We start from the raw sequence: 24,926 nt of genomic DNA on the forward strand, positions 1-24,926 counted from the left end.
GTTTAATTAAAATGAAAATGTGTGTATTGTTTCTTTCATTCAGTTAAAATATTTAGTAAATGTAGCACATTTGTTTATTAAATAATAGTATAATTTTCAGTATCTTCTACCTTCCATTTCAATTATATCTACTCAATTATTTTACTCATTTTCACTTTTCATTAACTTCTAATTTTCATTACATTTACTCAATTTTGTACATTATTGTACTAAATATAGTTATTCAGGTCTACTTAATTTTTTTACTGACTTGTACTCAATTCATGAAGTATATTTTACATGATTTTTATATTTTTTTATATTTACTCAATATTTTTAAGTGTAAAAATGTTTCACCAAAAAAATTGAGTACAGCACAGTTTTATTTTTTAGAGTGTATGTACAGTGAACAAAAAGCTACGAGTTGGTTCAACTTTACTTTTAAACTTGTTTAAACTTGAAAACCTTTGTAAAGTCAACAACAGTAATCATAAGTTGAGAAAACTCAAATCTATTGCATCATGTTGCCTAAAAAATTTGACTTCTCTCAACATTTAATTTTTTTACAGTGTGCCTAGTTAAGTTTCCTGCAGCTGTTTTACATATGGTTCTTAATGTTCACGGATAGGATACGGCTATCGGGATGGCGCCATGCAGGTTGGGAGAGGGGTTCTGGAATGTGATCGATTGATTGCTCTCTTTGGCGGCCTGTTCATTCCTACACTCTGATAAAGTCGTAATTGATGCTGTATAATTCTAAATTTGCTTACACACAGGTTCTATCCCCACATAAAATGCAGTATAATCCTTTCCGAACCTAAGTGAACAATAGCATAACTGAAAACCATTGGGTGAGGTTATGATTGATATTTACTTTTTAGGTAATTCTGTTGTAATATATGCTTAAAATTTTATATTTAAGTTTGCACTTAAGGAAAAAAGGAGGGATATGTGGTAGAAAAATTGTATTAACTCTGTGTGTGTTACTAAAAAGTCTACATAATAAAACTGTCAGTTAGAATTGCAGAGCTAGGAATATGTGGACTCAAAAAAAAAAACTTTTTTGAACTTAATTAAATCATGGAAAGAATTTCCATGTGATTTAATGGCTTTTTTTCAGCATTAAGCAATTTTGTTGGTCCAACTTCATGTTCTTAGGTTCAGTCAAATTAATTTAGTAGGTTCATTTAACTTATTTACTACAGCTGCATCCAATATAATTTAACACTGTTAAACTAACATATTTTAAGGTTTATTCAACATTAATGAATAGGGTTGGTTCACAAATATTTAAGTTGTAAATTAAGTTGATCCAACTCAAGTAAATTTAGTTGGCACAACAGAATTGCTTAATTGATGCTGAAAGAAAGCAACTGAATCACGTGGAGATTCTTAATTAGGTTTACATCAATACGCTATGATTTATGCAGGTTATGTTACCCCTTATTTCTGACCACAGAAGTCTGGGCAATAGATAATCATTTAAATACAAGAGAACGGACGGGGATCTGGAAACTAAAGCAAAAACTTACGATCCTCTCGGGGGTTATGCCCTTATACCTTGCCCTGATACCTTTAACAGTGCTACCTAACGATCACACAAAGTGCCGAGGTATCAGGACCCTTTATATAAACACGCAGCCCGTGGATCAGCCCGTTCTGAACAGTTTATGCACGGCTCACTCGACCTGCATTGTTACATAATGTCTAGATTTTGTAAAGTTACAGTATAGCCCTAACTAGTGTGTTTTGAGAATGTAACACAGCATGAAATGCAACAATAAAGGGATAAATAAGCATAAATGTGCTGCTATATTAAAAATAATAATAATTATAAGAATCATAAAATGTATTATCAATTATAATAAAGCATAAGTATGAAAGTATAGTATGAAAAGCATGAAATATCTTGAGGCAAAATATGATTTTGTCAGTTTGAAAAAGTCCAAACTTATCTTACTCACAACATTAAGAAATTGTCCTGCATGGCAAGAAACTAGCAGTAACTAGTTCATAATTTTTATTTAGCTTAGCAACTTGTATGTGTCCATGATACACACTTCTAGACAATTGGTTAATTCATGTTAATAAAAAAAAATTATAAACACTGGTTAGGCCATTTTCTTAACATAAAACAACAGTTTGTTAGCTTATTAGCATATGTAATTACCCTTATGCTCAAGGTCCTCAAATGGCGTAGTGGTAAAGTGCTCGCCCTATTTTCCGGAGATCGCAGTTAGATTCCTGGGTGATGCTGTAGTCTCCTGCAGTTAAAGGCCTGCAGAGAGTTGATTAACTTAGCTCTCTCAGCAGGTTGGGATGGGAGGCACTTAGCGCTCTCTCATCAATCATTGCTCTATAGCCAATCATGGGCGTCTGTGAGTTCACACAAGCAAGGAATGGATAGCACTATCCTCCGGGTTTGTTACTCTGCTCCCAACAGTGCATGAGTGAGCAGTTCGAAAATATGCAGTTGGCTTGCGTCATGTGGTTTGGAGGAAATACGTAATAGTTTTCGGCCCAATTAGATTAATTAGTGGTCTTGTTGTGGGAGCCCCTTGGCGATGGGTGGGAATTGGAACTGACTAAATTAGGAAGAAAATCTGGGAAAAATGTGCAAAAAATGTCAGATATTTTGGCTGCAGGGGCTACTGCAGGTGCCTTTACTTCATTTTGTGCAACATTATCAGGCAGATGTAGAAGAGCAGGGAGTAAGTAATGGATGAGGACAGAAAGGTATTGTAATCAATTAATCTTTTGACCCAGTCCAGCCATATCCACAATCCTTGGCTGGAATAGTTCATTTCTGACTAGGTGAGTGTCTGGGGCTTTATACTGTAAACTGTTACTTAGTGAAAAAAATCTCTTAATTTTTTAAACCCTTTCTTCTGTGCCTTTTTTGTTACAGCTTCTCTCTCAGACTCTGAAAGTTTCTGTTTAAGAGTCTCCAGCTCTCTGTTCTTCTCCTTCATCTGTCTGCTAACCTCTTCCTGCATCTCTGTTTTTGAGGCCAAAATGTTTCTCTGGAGTTCAATCAGGATGATCTTCATGAGGTTTCTCTCTGTCTCCATTCTGACCTCTCCTTTATACACCTCCCTAATTTTCTCTATCTCCTGTTGGTGCCTCTCCTCCATCTCTTTCCTCTCCCTCTCTTTCTTTTCTTTCAGTTTCTCCACCTTTTCTTCCATTTCTGTCCTTCGCTCTACCTCTTGTCTCAGCTCCCTCTCAAGTTCTTTCCTTTTCTCTTCATCTCTTTCTTCTTTCATCTTTCTCTCCAGTTCAGTTGTTCGCTCATTCAGTTGTATGATGTCTCCTTCATGCTCCTGGATCACTCCCTCTATATTTGTCAATGATTGCTGCACCTCCTTTTCTATTTTTTCCTTTAACTCCATTCCTTCTCTCATTATTTGTTCTTCTCTTTTCTTCAGGATCGTAGTCTCCATTGCTCTAATCTGAGATTCTGTCTCCAGGTAGATCTCACTGCTGTAGAATTTTTCTCTGTTTCCTTCCACCATCTTCTCTATCTTCTCTAGCAGCTCTGAGACCTGAGAACCATCTCCACTCTCCTTAATGTTAAGACAGTGAAACCTGTTCCCACATTTCTCCACTAGTCTCTGGACCTCCTGGTCTCCTGATGGGATAAACTCCTCAATGTTTTTCTTCTGAAGTTCATCAGTAACACTGAATATGATCATGGTGTTTTTCCAAAATCTCTCTCCAAAAGTCTCCTCTATCTTCTCCATCATCCCTCTCTCCTCTCCTGTAGGCTGTTTTACAGGTATGACCAGGAGGAAGGCATGGGGTCCTGGAGCAGACTTCTGGACACAGAGTTCAACGTCCTGTCTCAGCTTCTCCAGAGAGAGTCCAGGAGAGAACCAGTCAGGAGTGTCCACCACAGTCACCTTCCTCCCGGCCACCTCCCCCTGTGTGTTCTCACTCTGCTGGGTGGAAGTAGATGTAGCTGTAGATGTAGCAGCCTGGTTTCTTTCCTCTCTGCTCAGGATGGTGTTTCCTGTTGCACTCTTCCCAGACCCTGTCCTTCCCAGCAGCACCAGCCTCAGTTCTGCTACAGGAACCGACACTGGAGAATGTAGACTAGACGATTCTGCACCCACTAAAAATGAACAAGAATCAATAATTTTATACAGAATCACTTACTGCATTGTAGTGATTATATTGTTCTCTGGAGTATGGTGGTGACCTGTCTGAACATTAATGATGAAATCTGAAAAGGCTACATCATTTAACTAACTCAAGTTTAAATACCACAACACATAAGCATAGACACAACATAAAGAGTTGCTTTTAACATTAATATATGTGTGGAGCTGGAAATAAAGCAATTTTGTAATGGTAAAGATATCATTAAAGTAATGTTTTATACACTATAATTAACCACTTTCACGGTTTAAATTACACTTCTTACAGTTGCTAAATAGTTGCACCATTAACTATCACTATATTTATATAGTATACACACTGAAAAAAGTGAAACTGCTGTGTCATTGATACAAAGTATGTTTCTACATTAATCTGATGTAAATTTTTAATTTCCTATACGAAACTAATATTTTTGCTTTGCTTAAAAGCAAACATCACAGCACCTGGTTAAACTTAAATGTAATCTGCTTCAAACCAAAAGTTTGCCGTGTCACTTGACCTTATGACGTAGTATTATTACGGACTGAATCATGTTCTGCTGGCGGCCATACTGTAGTTTTTCAAAGAAAACAACAGGTAAAAAAAGCAAACTCATGTCATTTCTATGTTAAATGTAACTATTCCTTGATGTAATTTATGACTTATGTCAGGAACAACTACTTTGTAGATTTAGTTTTGCGCCTGTGTTTGCTAGCTACCTATTGAGTTTTGTGTCCGTGTTTACTAGCTAAAAACACCTATATTACCTACAGTAGCATTAGTGAACTAACGCGGTTATTTTCAAAAACACCAACGCTGTCGGCTGTGCCGAATAACATGAAATGAATTATATTTAAGTAATGTTGGTTAAAGATGTAAAAATTAATAGGAAAGTGACCTAAACATAGAACAAGCCAATTTGAAGTGAGTGCTGTTAGTGTACTTATAGTTAATGCTTAAGACCTTCTGGACTTGCTAACGTCTAAGTAATGTAATATCGCTAAAACTATATAACGTTATCAGTATATAAACACTGCCAGCAATTTGACACGTTGATTTAACGTTACTACAAGTAGAAGTACAACAGTCCACAAGTCGACCGTTTAAAATTAACCATGTAAATTAAAAAAAATGGGAAATAAAACACAAAAACAGTACATTTTATATATATATATATATATATATATATATATATATATATACACACACTTACTTAAAGAATTATTAGGAACACCATACTAATATGGTGTTTGACCACTTTTCGACTTTAGAATTGCCCTAATTCTACGTGGCATTGATTCAACAAGGTGCTGAAAGCGTTCTTTAGAAATGTTGGCCCATATTGATAGGATAGCATCTTACAGTTGATGGAGATTTGTGGTATGCACATCCAGGGCACAAAGCTCCCGTTCTACCACATCCCAAAGATGCTTTATTGGGTTGAGATCTGGTGACTGTGGGAGCCATTTTAGTACAGTGAACTGATTGTCATGTTTAAGAAACCAATTTAAAATGATTCCAGCTTTGTGACATGGTGGATTATCCTGCTGGAAGTAGCCATCAGAGAATGGGTACATGATGGTCGTAAAGGGATGGACATGGTCAGAAACAATGCTCAGGTAGCCCATGGCATTTAAACAATGCCCAATTGGCACCAAGGTGCCCACTGAAAAAAATGACTTTTTGGTGTGGTAAAATATATTAAATTAACCATCATAATTTTTACATTGTAAAAATAAATTTCAAGGAGAGCTAGAATTTTCTAAGTAAAAGTTTAAATACCTACACATTAAATTCATGTAATAAATTAACTGAGTGGAAAGAGTTAAATATTATTATGTATTTACTTGTAACATTTAAATGTTTTATAGTCACTGCACATAAACCTAATAATATTAAGTAAATTTTACTTTTTAAGTTTAGTTTAAATTTCAAATTAAACCGCGCATGCCTGTTTGGAGATGCTGTACCCGCGCTGTGGATCAGTCGGTTGGGGATCATCACGGAGGTACCGCACGGCGTGGCTGGAGCTGGAGTTTGGCGTGTTCGAGGTAAGTTTACCTTTCTGTTTTGGATGTGATTCTCACTTTTATGACCCCCAATTAATGTTCATCTTAATATTAGGACGTACAATTAGCAATATTTCAGTTTTTAATAGTGTGGAGATTCACAAAACGCCGTTTTTTTGAGTAAAAACCTGAACGTACGGAGCCCCCCAGGAGTCCTGTGGTAAAATAAATAAATAAAATAATAACGAACCGAGCGCGCGGATTAATAAACTGAGATGCGTGTTTCTTACCCCCACCCCTCGTGTTCAGGGGCTCGCCAGTTAGATGTCCTTTCTGAACAAACTGAGTCAGGTGTGTTAAAGCATTAAATGGTAAAAGAGCACTAGCAATAAACGTTTTTTTCTGAATCCAAATTTTATTAATAAGTTACAAGTTAAATTTCAACTGTAAAGAACCTGTACATATGTTCATACAGTATTGACAGAAGCTCTAATTTGTCCAAATCGCATTGCAGACAAGAAAAAGAAGTCGAGTCATCCTGTGACCTTGCATGCTTCATCTTTCCACACATGATTCTTGCTTCTCACTTTTTCCTTAATCCCTCAATATTCTATCTTGTATTTTTCTAACAATGTCAGAAACTTTGTGTTAGTAGCACTGCTTGAGGTGCTTGATGCCTTTCTCTTTTGTAATTTACTTTGCATAAAGGCAAACTTACAAAAGATGAAGAAATGGCTAAATGTGGTTGTACTAATAAAAGATTATGTAATGATACAATGTAAATATTTTCACAGAAACAAAGCGTAGAGATGAGACGTGAATCTGAAGAGGATCTCTGATGATTGCCTGGTAAAGCATTGTTTACTTATTAATTATACAATTTAAAATGTTAAATTCACTACAAGATAAAGGTAGATGAAGGGGTGGACATTTCCTGCTTAGTGATGACCAGTATATCTAGCTTAAACAGTAGAGCATGGTGCTACCAATGACAAGGTCATGGGTTTGATTCCCAGGAAAAGCAAATAATTGTAAATTACAAGTTATAAATAAAAACTTGTACCTTGAATATAATGTTTGTTTCATTTGACAGAAGCTTATACCAAATGCAAATGAATACATAAATCTGAGTAATGATTGAAAGAATTTTCATGTTTGGACTAACCCTTTAAATACAAACTCAGCATTCATCATAGGATTTCCTGACACTGTAAAGGTGCAGAGTAATCTATGGAGTATAGCCATCTCATGCCATGTTTTAGAATGTTTTACTGATGCAAGATTATTGCTAAAGCAATTTAACCCAAGTTAAACAATCTGAAGTATATGAAGTGATGGTCATTTTTTATTATCAATCATTTTTATTATTTTTTTTTTCTCTGTGATAATGAAGTCATCACAGGTGATTGAAGCAATTCAGATTTTTTTGTTTCTCAAAATAATATTTTTTTTTATTTACTTGTAAATTTTATGCAGGAGGACAGACGAAGTGATGCCAGTTTGCACATTCTTAAAATCCTTGTTGTCCGTGCTGTCGAAGGGGAAGAACCGGTTGGTGTATCCATAATCCTTAAAGGAAAGGAAATTTTGCAAGAATGTGGCAATACTGCAAAGGCATGTGCACTGCTTATGGGAATAATTTATGCCATTAAACTTGCAGACCCCCGAGCACTGCGCTACACATTTGAGCTATTTCAGAAAGTTTTTTTAGAACTTGGTGGGATTAAGCTATCACCAAAAGTGCAAGCTTTAAAGATAAAGTTATCATCTTAAAACATTTGATATGGCTTGACTACTTGTATTTACAGTACATGTTCAGTGTTTACATGTTCAGCTTAAAATGTTTTAATGCGTTAAGGTTTCAATGGCATACTTTTAAGTGTCCAGAGTGCTGATTTGAATGATGCAACTTCACTGCTACAGAGGGCTATTAAGTTTTAAAGTTTATTCTACAGTTTGTTTAATGTATTTTCTGCTGTATTTTATTTCTAAACGAATGCTGTATTTTATTTATTTATTATTATTATTATTATTTTACACAATTTTGTTTAAAACAAGTATTTCAGGCCCTGGTGTCGTGCAGTTGTTCCTATGGATGCAAAATTTAGCTGAATACACTTTTATTAAAAAGACAACCTGTATCTAGACTGTGAATGTCAAAAATATTTGGTAATGTTGGTGAATAAACTGTTTAATTATATTTTAGTTGTGTGATTTATGAAAGATATAGATGAAATAATTACTTAAGTTTCTTTGCAAAACATAAATTAGCAATGTGTACATTATTATGGGGAGTAATATAAATTAATAAAACTAAGTAAGGGAAAATCTCACAAAACAAAATGATAGTAAGATTTACTTAATAATTTCATACAATCAAGGTTCCTGCTGATACAACAATAAATTAACTTTACTTGATTATTTTAAATAAATCTAACTTGTGCATTAAATATAATTATGTAACTTTTACCTAATTTCTTTGATTGTTAATTTAATTGTTAAGTAGATTTTACCTGACAATTACGGGTGAGTTTTACTTAATATTGGAGCAATAAAATTTACTTAAAATCTATGTGTGCAAATTGTTACGAGGATTTTATTAAGTAAATCTTACAAGTTATTTTTTTCAGTGTAAAGTGTGCCAAGAAAACATCCCCCACACCATTAAACCACCACCACCAGCCTGCACAGTGGTAACAAGGCATGATGGATCCATGTTCTCATTCTGTTTACGCCTAATTCTGACTCTACCATTTGAATGTCTCAACAGAAATCGAGACTCATCAGACCAGGCAACATTTTTCCAGTCTTTAACTGTCCAATTTTGGTGAGCTTGTGCAAATTGTAGCCTCTTTTTTTGTAGTGGAGATGAGTGGTACCTGGTGGGGTCTTTTGCTGTTGTAGCCCATCTGCCTCAAGGTTGTGTGTGTTGTGGCTTTACAAATGCTTTGCTGCGTACCTCAGTTGTAACGAGTGGTTATTTCAGTCAAAGTTGCTCTTTTATCAGCTTGAATCAGTGGGCCCATTATCCTCTGACCTCTAGCATCAACAAGGCATTTTTGCCTAAAGGACTGCTGCATACTGGATGTTTTTCCCCTTTTATCCCCATTCTTTGTAAGCCCTAGAAATGGTTGTGCGTGAAAATCCCAGTAACTGAGCAGATTGTGAAATACTCAGACCGGCCCGTCTGGCACCAGCAACCATGCTACACTCAAAATTGCTTAAATCACCTTTCTTTTCAATTCTGTGTCACACACACCCGCTCCGCGACCGGCACTAGGACCCGGAAGTAGTACGGTCGCGAAAGTGGAGCGAGGTGGAGACCGACACCAAGTTGTACCACCTGCGGCAGGGAGGATCATCCGTGAGCCGCTATACAGCTGATTTCCGCACCCTCGCCGTCCAGACCACCTGGGGAGAAGCCGCGCTCCGGACATCCTACTACGAGGGACTGGCCTCTAGGATCAAAGATGAACTAGCCGGGCGAGAACTTCCTGAGACCGCTGGAGGGGCTGATTCAGGATCGCTCTCTGGATCGACCAAGTCCGAAGCCAGCCCCGAGAACCCTGCCGCCAGCACCCACCTTCGCCTCTACCACTCCACGACCATCGAACCCAGCCACTTCCATCACATCTGAACACACCGGTTCTCAACCTCCTGCCGTGGTTAACACCGGAGCCGGGAACCCCATGCAACTAGGACGTGCCTCCCTGACCGCCGCAGAACGAGAACAACGCTTCAGAGAGGGGCTCTGTGCGTATTTCGGGTCAGCTGAGCACCACAGGCCCATATGTCCTTGTCGCCCGGGAAACGCCCAGGCCCGGGGAGCGATGGGAGCAGCTCGCCAGGCCATCTTCACCTCTCTGCCACGACATCCAGCGTCTCTCATCTCACGGTCCAGGTACACCTCCAACTTGGTCACAAACGGGTCCGAAGTACTGTGTTCATTAATTCTGGTGCCGCAGGTAACTTCATTGACTCTACCTATGCCAAAGAATTGGGGGTAAAAATCGAGGCGTTTTCCCAGCCTGTTCGTATTACGTCTGTAGACGGTCACCCCCTCTCCTCCAGCCCCATTACGGCTCAGACTCATCCCATCACCCTCCTCATCGACCAGCATCAAGAACAAATCCAGTTTCACCTCACCTCCATTTTATCACCTCTCATCATCCTTGGACATCCGTGGCTCCTTCAACACGACCTTCTCATCTCCTGGACACAGAACAGGATATTACAGTGGGGGCCGACCTGCACCGAACTCTGTCTACGGGCACCGGCTGGGACGTGTTCTAGGGAGTCCGAGGCCCCCGACGTCGACACCAACGCCATCCCCACCGCATATCGGGACCTGGCTGAAGTGTTTTGTAAGAAGCGTGCCACACACCTACCTCCTCATCACCCCTACGACCTGCCGATAGACCTTCAGCCGGGTGCCGTTCCCCCCCGCGGCCACCTTTACTCCCTATCACCACAGAGACGCAGGCGATGGAGGAGTATGTAGCTAACGCCCTTTGTCAAGGCACTATCCGGCCCTCCTCACCCGCCGCCGCGGGGTTCTTCTTTGTAAAAAAAAAGGCGGTGAACTTCGTCTGTGTGTCGACTATCGGGGGCTCAACAACATCACCATAAAGAATCGACACCCTTTGCCTCTTACTAACTCAGCCCTGAACGCCCTCTCTGGTGCCACCATTTTTACTAAGTTGGACCTTCGGAGCGCCTACAACTTGGTGCGCATCAGGGAGGGTGATGAGTGGAAGACGGCTTTCATTACATCTACAGGACACTACGAGAGTTTGGTTATTCCCTTCGGTCTCTGCAATGCACCCGCTGCCTTCCAACAATTCATCAATGATGTCCTCCGAGACATGCTAGGGCAGTGGGTGTTTGTTTATCTAGACGATATACTGATTTATTCACGCACAGTTGAAGAACATGTCCAACATGTCAGGGCGGTCCTAAAGAGATTGCTCGTCCATCAACTGTACTGTAAGTTGGAGAAGTGCGCCTTTCACGAGTGCTCCACGTTCCTGGGTTTTGTCATCTCGCCCCAGGATGTGGCCATGGACCCGGAGAAACTGGAAGCTGTGCGTCATTGGCCCCTACCCAAGACCCTCAAGCAGCTTAAACGGTTTCTCGGGTTCTACCGTCGCTTTATCAGGGACTACAGTACAGTTGCAGCACCCCTAACCACCCTGACTCGCCCATCATCCCATCATTTCACCCTTAGTCCTGCCGCCATCTCCGCCTTCCACGAACTGTGTCATCGATTCACAACCGCACCAATCCTTCTTCACCCAGATGCAAACCAACCTTTCGTTGTGGAGGTGGATGCCTCAGATGTGGGCGCCAGGGCCGTCCTCTCCCAACGAGGTCCAGACCAGAAACTACACCCATGTAGTTTCTTCTCCAAACAATTTGACCTCACTCAGCAGCGATACGAGGTAGGGGACCGCGAGCTGTTGGCCATAAAGTGAGCTTTGGAGGAATGGCGTCACTGGCTCCAGGGCGTCAGGGAACCGTTCATCGTCTGGACCGACCACCAGAACCTCATTACTATCCGGAACATGAAACAACTCAACCCCAGGCAGGCGCGGTGGGCATTATTTTTGAAACATTACAATTTCCATCTTTCCTACCGCCTGGGGTCCAAGAACACCAAGGCAGACACCCTCTCCCGACAACATGACCCCGCGCCTGTCCTCCCTGCATCAAAAATCATCGCACCACTCCACTGGGATTTAGAGACGAGAGTTCGCCAGTCGCAGGCTGGGGAGACCGAACCGGCAGGTGTGCCACCTTGACGACTCTACGTGCCACACCCCATGCGAGTTGAGGTTCTTCAGTGGGGGCACTCTCCGGACACCCGGGCACTCGTCGCACCATCTAATTCATTTGTGCGCCTTCTGGTGGCCATCAATGAAGAAGGACGTCGGCGAGTTCCTCCAGGCGTGCCCTGTGTGTGCCAGGGCCAAGGACAACAACCAGCCAACGCCAGGGGAACTCCAACCACTACTCGTCCCGCGCCGGCCCTGGACACACATAGCCGTCGACTTCATCAGGGGCCTGCCGGTCTCAGAGGGAAAGACACCATCCTGACCATCGTCGATCGGTTCTCCAAGGTCGTGCACCTGGTGGCTCTCGCCGGACTCCCATCAGCCAAAAGAACAGCTGAGCTGATATTAGAACACGTAGTCCCCTGGCATGGGTTCCCGAAATACATTGTCTTGGACAGGGGGCCCCAGTTCACTGCCCGGTTCTGGAAGGCCTTCTGCCGTCTGATCGATTCTACCTGCAGTCTATGCTCTGGGTATCACCCCCAGACCAACGGTCAGACGGAGCGGACCAACCAACAACTGGAGCGCTACCTGAGATGTTTCATCACCAATCGCCAGCGCTCCTGGGCCCGCTACCTCATCTGGGCAGAACTATCGCTTAACCTCCACACCTCATTAGCCACTAACCTAAGCCCATTTGAAGTATGCCACAGTTTCCAACCTCCCATGTTCGAACACCAGGAACCGGAGGTTGACATACTGTCAACCCAACAGACACCCTCCTGTACGCCGTCGACTGTACAATGTAGGTGACAAGGTATGGTTGTCAACTAAGAATCTTCACCTCCATACAGAGACTAGGAAACTTTCACCCAGATTTATCGGCCCCTATCGCATCACCCTCCGGATCAATCCCGTCACCTACCGGCTCCAGCTGCCTGCGGCGCTCCTAATCCATCCGGTATTCCACACCTCTCAGTTGAAACCCTTTACCACTTCTCCCATGATTCCACCCTCCCCCCCTGCTCCTCCTCCCCGAATCATTGACGGTGGCCCTGCCTACACCATACGCCGGATCCTTGATTCGCAACCTAGGGGCCGAGGCCCCCAGTACCTGGTCGACTGGGAAGGCTACGGTCCCGAAGAGCGATCTTGGATTCCGGCCCGGTTTATCCTCGACCCTGAGCTTATCAGGGACTACCATCGTCGGGTATCCTCCACCCCAGGACTGTTAGGAGTCGGTCCAGGCCGGGGGGGTACTGTCACACACACCCGCTCCGAAACAGGAAGCATAAAAGGGAACAAGATGGCGCTTCACATTGCTCAGTCATTGAGTTTCACCCATGTCGGTTCAAATCATCCGTCTGCCATTTCGTGAGTACTCACTTTCTTGGGTTTACTTTCTGATTCGAGTGTGTGTTTATAGGGCGCGAATTAAATTTGTGTTCTTCCCGTGCTCTCCTTCTGAGAGAGCCCTTAGACGAATTTGCGTGGCTATCCTGCCTATTTGCTAGCTTCCGCGTTTGGGTTTACCATCCACGCTACAAGGGGCTAACCGCTAATCGCTAAGTCTTCTGTTCACTCCAGGTTAGTTCATGACATTCTGACATTCAGTTTAAAGTTCAGGAAATTGTCTTGACCAGGACCACACCCCTAAATGCATTAAAGCAACTGCCATATGATTGGTTGATTAGATAATTGCATTAATGAGAAATTGAACAGGTGTTCCTAATAATCCTTTAGGTGAGTGTATATATATATATATATTTATTTACGTGGTTAATTTCAATATTGTTAATCAATAATTATTAAACACAGGAAGTATTACAGTAAGTGATTATTACATGCATATATCAGACACTGTTCTGCCAAATAGAGCAACTTGTCTAACAAATGTTCTATCTCTTATTAGGTTGTTCAGAAAGATAAAGCTCAGGCAGAACTTGAGAGGTGCACGATGGCCCTGTTTGTCCTCAGGAAATCGGGATTGTGACGTATTGAGTTTACATCAGTCGCACATGAATGTTCCATATTGTTTGGCCTCATCTATGCACTAATACAGTATGCTCAAACACACTTTTGTGGCCTGCAGAAAATATTTAGGGAACATATTCTAGATTGACATTAAAGTATTACATTTTGGTCACTTTATTTGTCAAACATTTGTCAGATTTTCACATGGTTAGCAAATTTTTCTGTTTTTTAATTGGAGAAATAATTTAATAGTACAACAAAAAAAAAAGGTAATGTATGGTTTCAAGGATGGTAATAAATGTTTTTTGGAGGAGAACTTGTTTGTTCATTGTCTTCATTTATAAACGTAACTTTAAAAATGTAAATATAATGTTAAATTTTAAGTTTCACTTTTTCTAAAGTGATATAATCAAGTTGTTAGAACTTTTGTTTCTAATTTGGATGGATTAATTTATTTTGCTTATGGGAAACTTAAAAAATATATTTATATTTAATACAAATTAAACCTTAAATAATATTGTAGCATTTCTAACTGCTAAGAAGAAACGAGTGAGCTTCCTTGCTGCCTAATGCAAATGGCTGGGAGTATTTTATTAGACACAGCACTGTATAGCAGGAACCACATTCAACTTGGCCTCAGCAAAAATCAACATTCCATAGAACACACACACCTAACACACACACACAACATAGCCGAAGCCACTAACCCAAACACCTTTCCCCAACAGGGTGAACACAAAGCAACCCCTCCCGCAAAGCATGATGGTTGCCAGTCGAAACCCCGCCCACGCCACAATATCATAACATTTGATTTGAGAGAAAGTAAAAAAATTACTTGTAACAAATTGAAGCTGAAGTTGAAGTTGATAGAAAGTATATTTTTTTTAGTGTACTTAAAATTTTCTCTAAAGTGAAAATCAAGTTGTTACAAAGTCGAAAAATTTGTTTTACTGGCCTAAGGCATTGTAACAACTTTTGTTTTTGATTTGGATGAATGAATTTATTTTTGCTTTGGGGAAACTTAAAAAATATATTAATATTTAATCAAAGTTAAACCTTAAACAAAATTATAACATTTGATTTGAGAGAAAGTAAAAAATTGCTTGTAACAAATTGAAGCAATTTTTTAAATTATAATAATTAATAATTATAATTATTATAATTAATTATATAATAATTTTTTTAGTGCATGATTTATTGACCATAGATTCACTGGTTGAAGTACTGGCATTTGAATTTGAACTAAATAACCTATTTTAATTACATAAAGTAACAAATTACTTACTATTTGGATGTAACTCTTCCTTGCTGTTTCTTCTCCTGATGGGGGCTGATGATTCTGGATCTGTCTGTTCCTGCAGCTGCTTTGTTTTCATCTCTAGAAGTCTGTCTTTCTCCTGAAGCTGTTTGTCTCGTTCAGTTAGTTTGTTTTTACTGCATTCTAGTTCATTCATCATACTTTCCAGTAGTCTCTCTTTGTCCTTCAACTGTATCTGATTCTCCTCTAATAACAATAGTGTCCTATTTGTTTTCCCCAGTTCTTCTTTCACCTCTCTGAACAGTGTGTCCTTCTCTTCCAGTGTCTTGTCCTTCATCTGAATCATTTGTGTATATTCTGTTAGAAGTTTGTCTTTCTCCATCAGATTATTTGTACTATTCTCCAGAATTTTGATCATGTCCTCCAGTTGTCTTTCTTTGTTGTTAAACTTTGTTTGATTCTTTTCTAACAGCGTATTTGCTTTTGCTAATTCTTCTTTCACCTCTTTGAGCAGTGTGTCCTTCTCTTCCAGTGTTTTATTATTCATCTGAAATGCTTCAGTACTTTTATCTACAAGTCTGTCTTTCTCCTGAAGCTGTTTGTCTCTCTCCATTAGCTGTGATTCTCTCTCAGTTAGACGTCTCTCTGTACCTTCAAGCTGTTTGTTTTTTTCTGTTAACTCAGTTTTCTGTTGCTCCAGTACGATCATCATCTCCTGTAGTTGTCTCTTCTCATCCTGCAGCTGTTGTCCCAGTGTCTCCAGTTTGTTTTTACTGGTTTCCAGCTCTTTATCTGTGTTCTTCAGCTGTGTTTCTTTCTCACTCAGCAGTTTGTTAATATTCTCCAGTTGTGAGATTTTCTCTTTAACTTGTTCAGCAGCATGTTGAAGTTTATTATTAGTTTCCATTAACACTGCGTCTCTCTCAGAAAGAGTCTTCTCATTAGTCTCTAAACGTTCTTTTAGAATCTTCAGCTCTTCATTTTTCTCATTTATATCTTTCTCCTTCTCCACAAGTCTGTTCTCCCTTTTCTCCACTTGTATTTGTGTCTCCTGTATCTGTGTATTTTTTAGTTTTAGCTGCTGATTATTCTGTTCCTGCATCTGCTTTGTTTTCTCCTCTAGAAGTCTGTCTTTCTCCTGAAGCTGTTTGTCTTGTTTTATTAGTTTGATTTTACTGGATTCTAGTTCATTTATCACACTCTCCAGTTGTCTCTCTTTGTCTTTCAGCTGTGTCTGATTCTCCTCTAATGTCCTCTTTGTTTTTCCCAGTTCTTCATTCACCTCTCTGAGCTGTATGTCCTTCTCTTTCAGTGTCTTGTCCTTCATCTGAAGCATTTGTTGATTTTCTATCAGACATTTGTCTTTCTCCTGAAGCTGTTTCTCTCTCTCCATTAGCTGTGTCTCTCTTTCAGTTAGAAGTCTCTCTCTCTCTCTAAGCTGTTTGTTTTTTTCTGCTAACTCAGTTTTCTGTTGCTCCAGTATGATCATCATGTCATCTAGTTGTCTCTTCTCATTCTGCAGCTCCCGTCCCAGTGTCTCCAGTTTGTTTTTACTGGTTTCCAGCTCTTTATCTGTGTTCTTTAGCTGTGTTTCTTTCTCACTCAGCAGTTTGTTCATATTCTCCAGTTGTGAGATTTTCTCTTTAACTTGTTGAGTAGCATGTTGAAGTTTATTATTTGTTTCCATTAACACTGCGTCTCTCTCAGAAAGAGTCTTCTCATTAGTCTCTAAATGTTCTTTTAGAATCTTCAGCTCTTCATTTTTCTCATTTAATTCTTTCTCCTTCTCCATAAGTCTGTTGTCCTTTTTCTCCACTTGTATTTGTGTGTCCTGTATCTGTGTGTCTTTCAGTTTCAGTTGTTGATCTCTCTCATGTAGAGCTCTGTCTCTCTTCTCTAGCTCTTTACTCGTCTTCTCTAGTGTTGTACTTGTATCTTTCAGTTGTGCATCTTTCTCCTCAATGATTTTTACTCTCTTACCCAGTTCTATATCTTTAAGCTCTATTTGTGTTTTATAATCCTCCAGCTGTCTGTCTTTATGCTGCAGTGATTTTAATGCTCCATCTCGTTCTTAAAGATATTAAGCAGGAGAGTAAATTATTAATGTGATTATAACAAGTGACCAGTTACAGAACGACTGCTTGATATGACCAAAAGCAAATTTACAATTCATAATTATTGAACATGAAAATAAAAATGAATAATGTAATTAATAATGCGAGACAGATACTATTTTATTACAATAAAACTAGTGATGTAAATGTAGTTCAGATAACACTAAACTGGCTAAATATTTCCAATGCATAACAGTAAATACATTTATTTCTTCTTTGAATTGTAATTCCCTCTCTGACCTCTTTCACCTCTCATCGCTTTAAAGGATTTATTTATTTATTTATTTATTTAATGGCTGTATAAAATACAGTATGCTTCAAGGAAGCATGTCAAACTCAAATTCCATCAAGGTCACATACTGTAAGCATTATTTGACGGCTCATGAAATAAGACTATTTATTTATTAGTTCTATTTTCTTGTTTATTTTTCACAGTTAATTTGGTGATAGTATTAAAAAGACCAGCGGCCATGTGTGGTGCACACCCAATGACAAAATTTAAATTGGAAAAAAAAAAAATCTTGTAAACAGCTTTGTCTCCTTGTTTCTATTTTAACAGGAAACAGCCATTTCAAACCTTATGTCTCTTAAGTTAGTTTTACAAGACTATGCACAAATATATAAACTGATTACAATTCGCCAGTTCCCCGGATAATGTTCCCCAGACTAGCCGTTAGCACCTGCTCTGGAGTATCTTGTACATCTTGTAATACATGCTCAGGCTTTGGCCTTGTCGTTTTTGAGGTTAGAGAGCCAGAGTGTTTTTTTTTTTTTTAAATGCTCATGTTGTGTGTGTGTGTGTGTGTGTGTGTGTGGATGTGAGCCATTTTATTAAGATGTTTCTTTAACGATTTACCACATGCTGGATGACGAGATTAAAATTTGGGGGAATGAAAAGTTATTTTTTTATAACTTATTATTAAAGTTATTTTCCAAAATGTTCTGGAAATATTGACAACAAATTTAAACAATTCGATGCCCCGACACTAAAACTGACATATTTATGTAATCGGCATAATTGATTACAATATATATTGGACCCAATGCCTTATGTAAGTCAACACATGTGACTTAGACTAATATAGTAACAGATATTAAAATAAACAGTAAGTATATATTTTTTTATTAAACTCTCTAAAATATTTAAATAATGTCTATAATAAAAAATGTGGAGAGCTGTGAGTTTCAGATGCTTACTGGAGATCTCACTATTGAACACTTTACTGTACAACACATGATCAGGTGTGTTTACTTTTGTAGCTCCTTCCACACTCACCAGTCTGTAGAGCAGAGCTCTTCATTTTCATTCTCTCATCTTCTGTCCATTTTCTGTCTCTCTGTGAAGAAAAGAATAAATCAAGGTGTGAAGGTTTTATGCCTTTGCAGATGGACTTCAATATAGGTCAAGGTCTAAATTTATTTCGCTTTATGATTTATTTTGTTAATATATTAACACAGTGTTTACAATCATAGCAATAATAATAGCAATAATTATGACACCAGTAATCACAGAAAATTGTTAAGGGTCATGTTTTCCCTGTATGTTCCTGTCCTGTGTATTCTGTGGGACTTTCATGTTCATGTTTCTTTAGTTCCCAGTATTCATTGCACATCACTAACATGATGTTAATTATAATCAGCTGCACCATGTTCAGTTTAAGTAGTCTGTCTGTTTAAAGTCTGTGTTTCAGTCATTGTCTTGTGTCTGTTGTTGTCACTGCTTGTTCTGGGGTCCGTTCTTCGTACGTCGCTTGACACATCCGAGATGAACTGATACATCTAAGATGAGATCATTGTGCTAATTTCGATCTGGCTGAAGTTGGTTCTTCGAGCTGACCTGTTGTTAATGATTAGTATAGCTGGATTGAGTTGTTCAGAATTATTGCGCGTTTGTGCGTTGGTTTAAAAGGCGATATGCATCGACAGTAGAAACACTGATCACAACCCCTTTGATTGGTTGACGAAGCGAAAAAGAACGAGCTCAATTTTTTTTTGTAAAACGTGTTATGCGCTGAAATGCCCCCTACCATGGACCCCCCCCCCCACATAATTGCTATCAAATATTATATTAGAACATAAATTCATAGGTTAATGGTTTACAAATTACAAATTACATGAGACAATAAAATAAAATAAGCAATATAAAAATAATGTAGAGTTTTACCGCCGGAAAGGATGTTGGAGAGATGAGTGAGCTTTATTGCTGCCCAATGCAATGGCTGGGAGTACTTTATTTTGCAAGCACAGCATATAGCATGAATTGCAGCACATTTAACAGGTCAGGTCACACACCCACATACACAAAACATGGCCAAAGCCACCAACCCAAACAACCTTCCCCAACAGGGTGAACACATGGAAACCCCCCCGCAAGGCATGATGGTCGTCAGCCGCCGCCCCGCCTACGCCACACTGCCCCACCTGAGCTGGGGCCGTCCCCGGTCACCATGACTCTCAGTCTTGGAGGCGTGAAGGTGGTCGGCGCTGACGCTGTGAACGCCGGAGTCCTTTTGCAGGGGAAGGAGGAGCGCAAACATTGTCCTGAGGCGGTCCGGCCTCCGCAGAGTTCAAGGTTTCGCCAGCGTGCGGCTGGTAGGGAGCAAGACTATAAAGCAAAGAATAAGATGTCGGTAGTGAATGATGACTGCTGTGTTCGCTATTACACCCAACAACTGTACACCACACTCGCTTAGGCGACATTTTGCTCCAGCGGCGAAAAACAATGGCCGACAGCTTCTTCTCACTCCGGACGGGTCTTTGCTAAAACTTTAGTGTCAATCAACTAAAGTAGGAGCGGCCTCTGTCGGTGTGGAATCACATCGACAGGCATTTGAGATTGGCCTGATTTTAGAAGAGGCATCTTATTTTAATAAATGAAAAGAAAATCATTGGCGTCTGCCAAGTGTTTTTGCGCCAACTCGTGAACACGGAACAGTTTGTCTTTTAATGAACAAAAATAATCCAATCCAGGCTTTGTGGGTAAATCCGGTTAAGGATGTGGTCCAAACACAAGGTCCACGGTAGTGTGCAGCTCGCGGCCGAACATTAAGGCAGCTGGCGTCAGCTGTGATGACTCCTGCACTGCTGTGCGGTATGCCCAGAGCACGAGAGGCAAATGTTTGTCCCAATCCTTTTGCCGATCGCTGGTAAGCACTGCGAGTTGTGCAGTAAGAGTCCGGTTAAAACGTTCCACAAGGCCGTCACTCTGAGAATGATGGGGCGTCGTACGAGTCTTTTTCACCCCAAGGCGCTCGCACACTGCCGCAAACACTTCCGCCTCGAAATTTCACCCCTGATCGCTGTGTAACTGCTCCGAAGCGCCGAATCGGCTGAAAACCTCATTCACCAGCACTCGAGCCGTGGTGAAAGCACTTTGGTCAGGCACAGCAAAAGCCTCCGGCCATTTCGTGAAGTAATCCATGACTACCAGCACATAACAGTTACTGCGATCGGAATTCCTGCAGCGGTGCCCGCGAGCGCTGGGTAGGGCCCTTCTTTGCCGTGCAGAGGTCGCATCTGTGAACAAAGAGTTCGCTATCGAGCGCGCAAACGCAAGTGTCCCAAACCGGAATGTCCATGAACTAAACCCAGTACACATGTCCGCAAACCCCTTGGTACCAGTAGCCAAAAGCATTCGCCCGCTTCGCACGGCCGTTCCCAGCGGCGGTAAAGTAACCCCTCGTGCAACGCTAGGTAAGTAAACTGGGATTAAGGAGCTTTTATCTCTAGCCCTAGATGAGCAACTGCGGTGTAATCTGGTCTCACTCCCGCTTTTACCCAACCCAGCACCCTATGCAGAACCGGATCCTTCTCCTGCTTGGCAATCAGCTGATCATGGTCCAGCTGTGGCACAGGCGAAACGACTACAGGTGATGGTGACTGTGCGGGGGGAATGTTCTGGACCGATGGTTTCGGGGAGTGTTCCAAGTCGCAACCGCACACGCGCTCTTCAACCCGCTCACAGTATCGACAACATGCTTTGCTGTATGGACGGCGGGATAAAGCGTCGGTGTTAGCGTGTAATTTTCCCGCTTTGTGTTGAATGGTGAAGCTATAGTCTTGTAACCGCTCAAGCCAACGCGCTAACTGCCCCTCGGGCTCTTTAAAACTGAGCAGCCAAACTAGCAAAGCGTGATCGGTCCGCAGCAGAAAGGTTTGCCCGTATAAGTACACACGAAAATGTTTTAAAGCTAGCGCGCCCTCAAAATCTTTCCCGTGCACCAATAAATCGTCCAGGTAGACTACACAACAGTTGCGAGGAATAGCTGCCAGAACTTTCTCCATCAACCGTTCAAAAGTAGCTGGAGCGTTACATAGGCCTAAAGGCATGCGCCAAAATTGCCATAACACTTGCCCGATCGAGAACGCGGTTTTAGGTCATGCTTCCGGGGCAAGCTCTACCTGCCAGTACCCGCTACACAGATCCAGTGAGCTAAACCAAGCCGAGCCCGCAACATGTCCCAGCGCATTATCAATCCGCGGCAACGGATAAGAATCCTTTCGCGTCACCTAGTTTAACCGATAATCCTTTTTACGCCTGAGCACAACCGGTGAAGACCACAGTCTGGACGCTGGCTCAATGACGCCCAAGTCGGCCATCTCATGCAGCTTCTGTTCGGCGATAGCTCATTTAGCTAATGGAAGGCGCCTCGGATGTAGCCAAACAGGAGCTGCGTTTCCCGTATCTATCGTGTGCTGCACCAGGTTGGTATGGATGCACTCGTGCTCATCTACCCCGAAAATATCCGCAAATTCGTGAAGGAACGACTTCAAAGAGTCGGTCTGTGTTTGACTCAACCCCGCGCTGCTACGCTGCAGAAGCTCGCAAAGTATACCCGTTTGGTCTGCTACCGGATGTTTACCTGGCGCGACCACCGAAAGTTCCGCCCTCCCGGGTGTGCGCAACTAACACGTCTGGCTGTGGTTTGGGTACTAGCAACCTGGCTAACCAGAAGTTACCACGCAGAGTTCTGTTACTCAAATCCAGCACTGCACCCCATCCTTCCAAAATGTCCAACCCCAAAATACAATCATTCGCAAATTCGCCCGCTGGATAGCCAGAAAGATACATAGGCCAAAAGGCATGCGCCAAAATTGCCATAACCCTTGAGAAATGCGTGACGATCTAGCTCTTCCTGCTTTTCGTGCTCGAATTCTGGATAGCCCCGGGACCCTCATGGACTGCCAGCTCCTCGCACACTGCCTCTTCACGGTCACCCGCGCCGAACTGGAAGTGGAGCGACTCCCTTAGCTTTGACCAATCCTTCCGCTTATCGTCCCTGAGGTCTTTCAGCACCCGGAGCGCGTCACCCTTCAGTGAGAGTGCTACTCTGATGGCGGTTTTCGCCGGGGACCAGCCCGCAAAGTCAGCGGCTAGCTCTACCTGCGCGAAGAATGCGTAGGGTTCGACGGCGCCGTTATAGAAGGGAAGGCGCAGCTCCAGCTCGCCTCGTCGGCTGACGGCGCACGGAGCTGTAGCTTGCTCCAGTCCTAGAACTCTTGATGAATCCGTTCCAGAATCTGCTTCCGCATCAAGATCCAGTGTCGGAATCCTCATCTCACCGCTCCGCTTTGATCGCTCCACTTTGCTCGCGCTGGCTCTGTCAGGAAGATGTTCTTTCTTCCTCCTTAGCTGCTCTGCTACTCGCCGGCCTACTTGGATCCTCCGTAGGTCCTCGAGAGTCCGCTCAAACTCGTTACTCTTCATCCCACTTCTGACACCAAATGTAGCGTTTTACCACCGGAAAGGATGTTGGAGAGACGAGTGAGCCTTATTGCTGCCCAATGCAATGCCCGGGAGTACTTTATTTTGCAAGCACAGTTTATAGCATGAATTGCAGGACATTTAACAGGTCACACACCCACACACACACAACGTGGCCGAAGCCACCAACCCAAACAACCTTCCCCAACAGGGGAACACATAGAAACCCCTCGCAAGGCATGATGGTCGTCAGCCGCCGCACCGCCTATGCCACAATAAATATGTTGTATATGGAAAAATAGAAATATATATTTTTTAAATACAACATATATACTTTTATATTGTTTATTTTATAATAAAATTAGTTTTGTCCAATTTTTCATTATAAAAAATATTTATTTTTTTATTATATAGTATAAATATTTATTTGCATATTTATGACAAATCTCTAAAAAATAAATGTGCTACAAAATAAATATTATACACAAATTTCTATTAATAGTCTTGACTGCTGTCTCGTGCCTAGGGTTTATTATAATAGTAATATCATATTTGATAATAATGAACCTATGAATTTATGTTCTAATATAATATTTAATAGCGATTATATATCGATAGCGATTATTGTGTGTGTATATATATATATATATATATATATACACACACAATAGACCTCGCCATTTCAACCAATCATAACCCGCCAGGACGGCAGCCTAAATCCTGTTTACATGAAATAAACCTGCTACAGAGCAGGTTCAAGCTTACGGACATGTTGCTATAACAGCAAATGTGAGAAGCGCATCAAAGAACAATCATAACTGTGTCAGTAGGAGATTTGTAAATTTTTAATAGCTTAAGAAAGTTAACTCACCTGACAAACCCAGATGTCTTTTTCTTGATGATCTGACAGTACACAGTACAAAGGAAGCTTGTTGAGATTTCAAAAAATGCTTTGATAATTTTTTGTAAAATTTTCTGTATTATATAATATTAGATAAACATTCTGTAGCTGTTCACGATAAATACTTTACTGGCTAGTTTGTCTCTTCGTTTGTCTACTTTTTCCGTTGTTGGAAAAAGAATGTCTTTTTTTTACATTAACTCTTTAAGTAACCAATTTATAAAATCACTCCATTATATCTTTTTATATTCTGTTTCATGTGTTATTATCCAGTGAACTATCTTTAACCTACTTCTCTCTCTAAAGGTAAATAAAAGGAAAATTCTAAAGTAAAATTATTATGACAGAAAACATTTAATTTGCTGGAAATGTTAAGCACTACTGTATATACAGTAACAGATTATTAAACCCTAAATGAACAGGGCAGAACTGTCAACTTTATTAAATAAATGTTATCTGAAAAAAAAAAAAAGAAAAATCATGAATCATGATCAGATATAAAACAATTGGAGAAGTCAGTCCTCACAAAAATGACAATAGAAATCACAGACTTCACAGATTGGGACTAAATAGCGGTGTGCCTATCAGAAAGCCACTTGTTAATACAAACACACTTGTTTACACAAATATCCCTGGCGTATATTGGGCCGAGCCCCGTCCCCACCTCGGCTACTCAGTCCACATCTCTGTTATGCTAATTCCAGCATACAGACCATTCGTCAGGTGTTCAAAACCTTTTCTGAGGCAGGTGAAAGCCTGGCCAGCAGGAGCCATTTCTGCTCTTCAGGACTTCGAGAACACTGACTGGAACATGTTAAGGGAGGCTGCGACTTACGGCGACTTCACCGACTTGGAGGAGTACACGTCATCAGTGACCAGCTACATCAACAAGTGCACCGATGATGTCACTGTCTCCAAGAGCAACATCTTATGACCCAACCAGTAACCGTGGATTACTGCAGAGGTGCACACACTTCTGAGGACCTGAGACCCTGCCTTCAGAACGGGGGATAAGGTGGCCCTAAGAACAGCAAGGGCCAAACTGTACCGGGCCATTAGAGAGGCGAAGCGTG

General features: G+C 41.0%; 1 protein-coding gene and 1 long non-coding RNA gene across 2 annotated transcripts; one reads left to right on the top strand and one right to left on the bottom strand.

The window, feature by feature from the left end:
• Positions 1–1,919: 1,919 nt before the first annotated feature.
• Positions 1,920–23,850, bottom strand: LOC128512022 (trichohyalin-like). The gene is made up of 4 exons (XM_053485124.1): positions 23,824–23,850; positions 18,525–18,585; positions 15,162–17,204; positions 1,920–4,093 (listed from the first exon to the last, which is right to left on the bottom strand). The coding sequence occupies exons 2-4, from the start codon at positions 18,553–18,555 to the stop codon at positions 2,829–2,831; spliced, it is 3,339 nt and encodes a 1,112-aa protein (XP_053341099.1). The 5' UTR covers positions 18,556–18,585; positions 23,824–23,850; the 3' UTR covers positions 1,920–2,828.
• LOC128512127 (uncharacterized) lies at positions 6,135–7,895 on the top strand. Its single transcript, XR_008356254.1, has 3 exons — positions 6,135–6,170; positions 6,923–6,977; positions 7,605–7,895. It is a non-coding gene; the product is annotated as an uncharacterized LOC128512127 (long non-coding RNA).
• Positions 23,851–24,926: the final 1,076 nt, after the last annotated feature.

Source organism: Clarias gariepinus, chromosome 24, assembly GCF_024256425.1.
Source record: "Clarias gariepinus isolate MV-2021 ecotype Netherlands chromosome 24, CGAR_prim_01v2, whole genome shotgun sequence".
Taxonomy (NCBI): Eukaryota; Metazoa; Chordata; class Actinopteri; order Siluriformes; family Clariidae; genus Clarias; species Clarias gariepinus.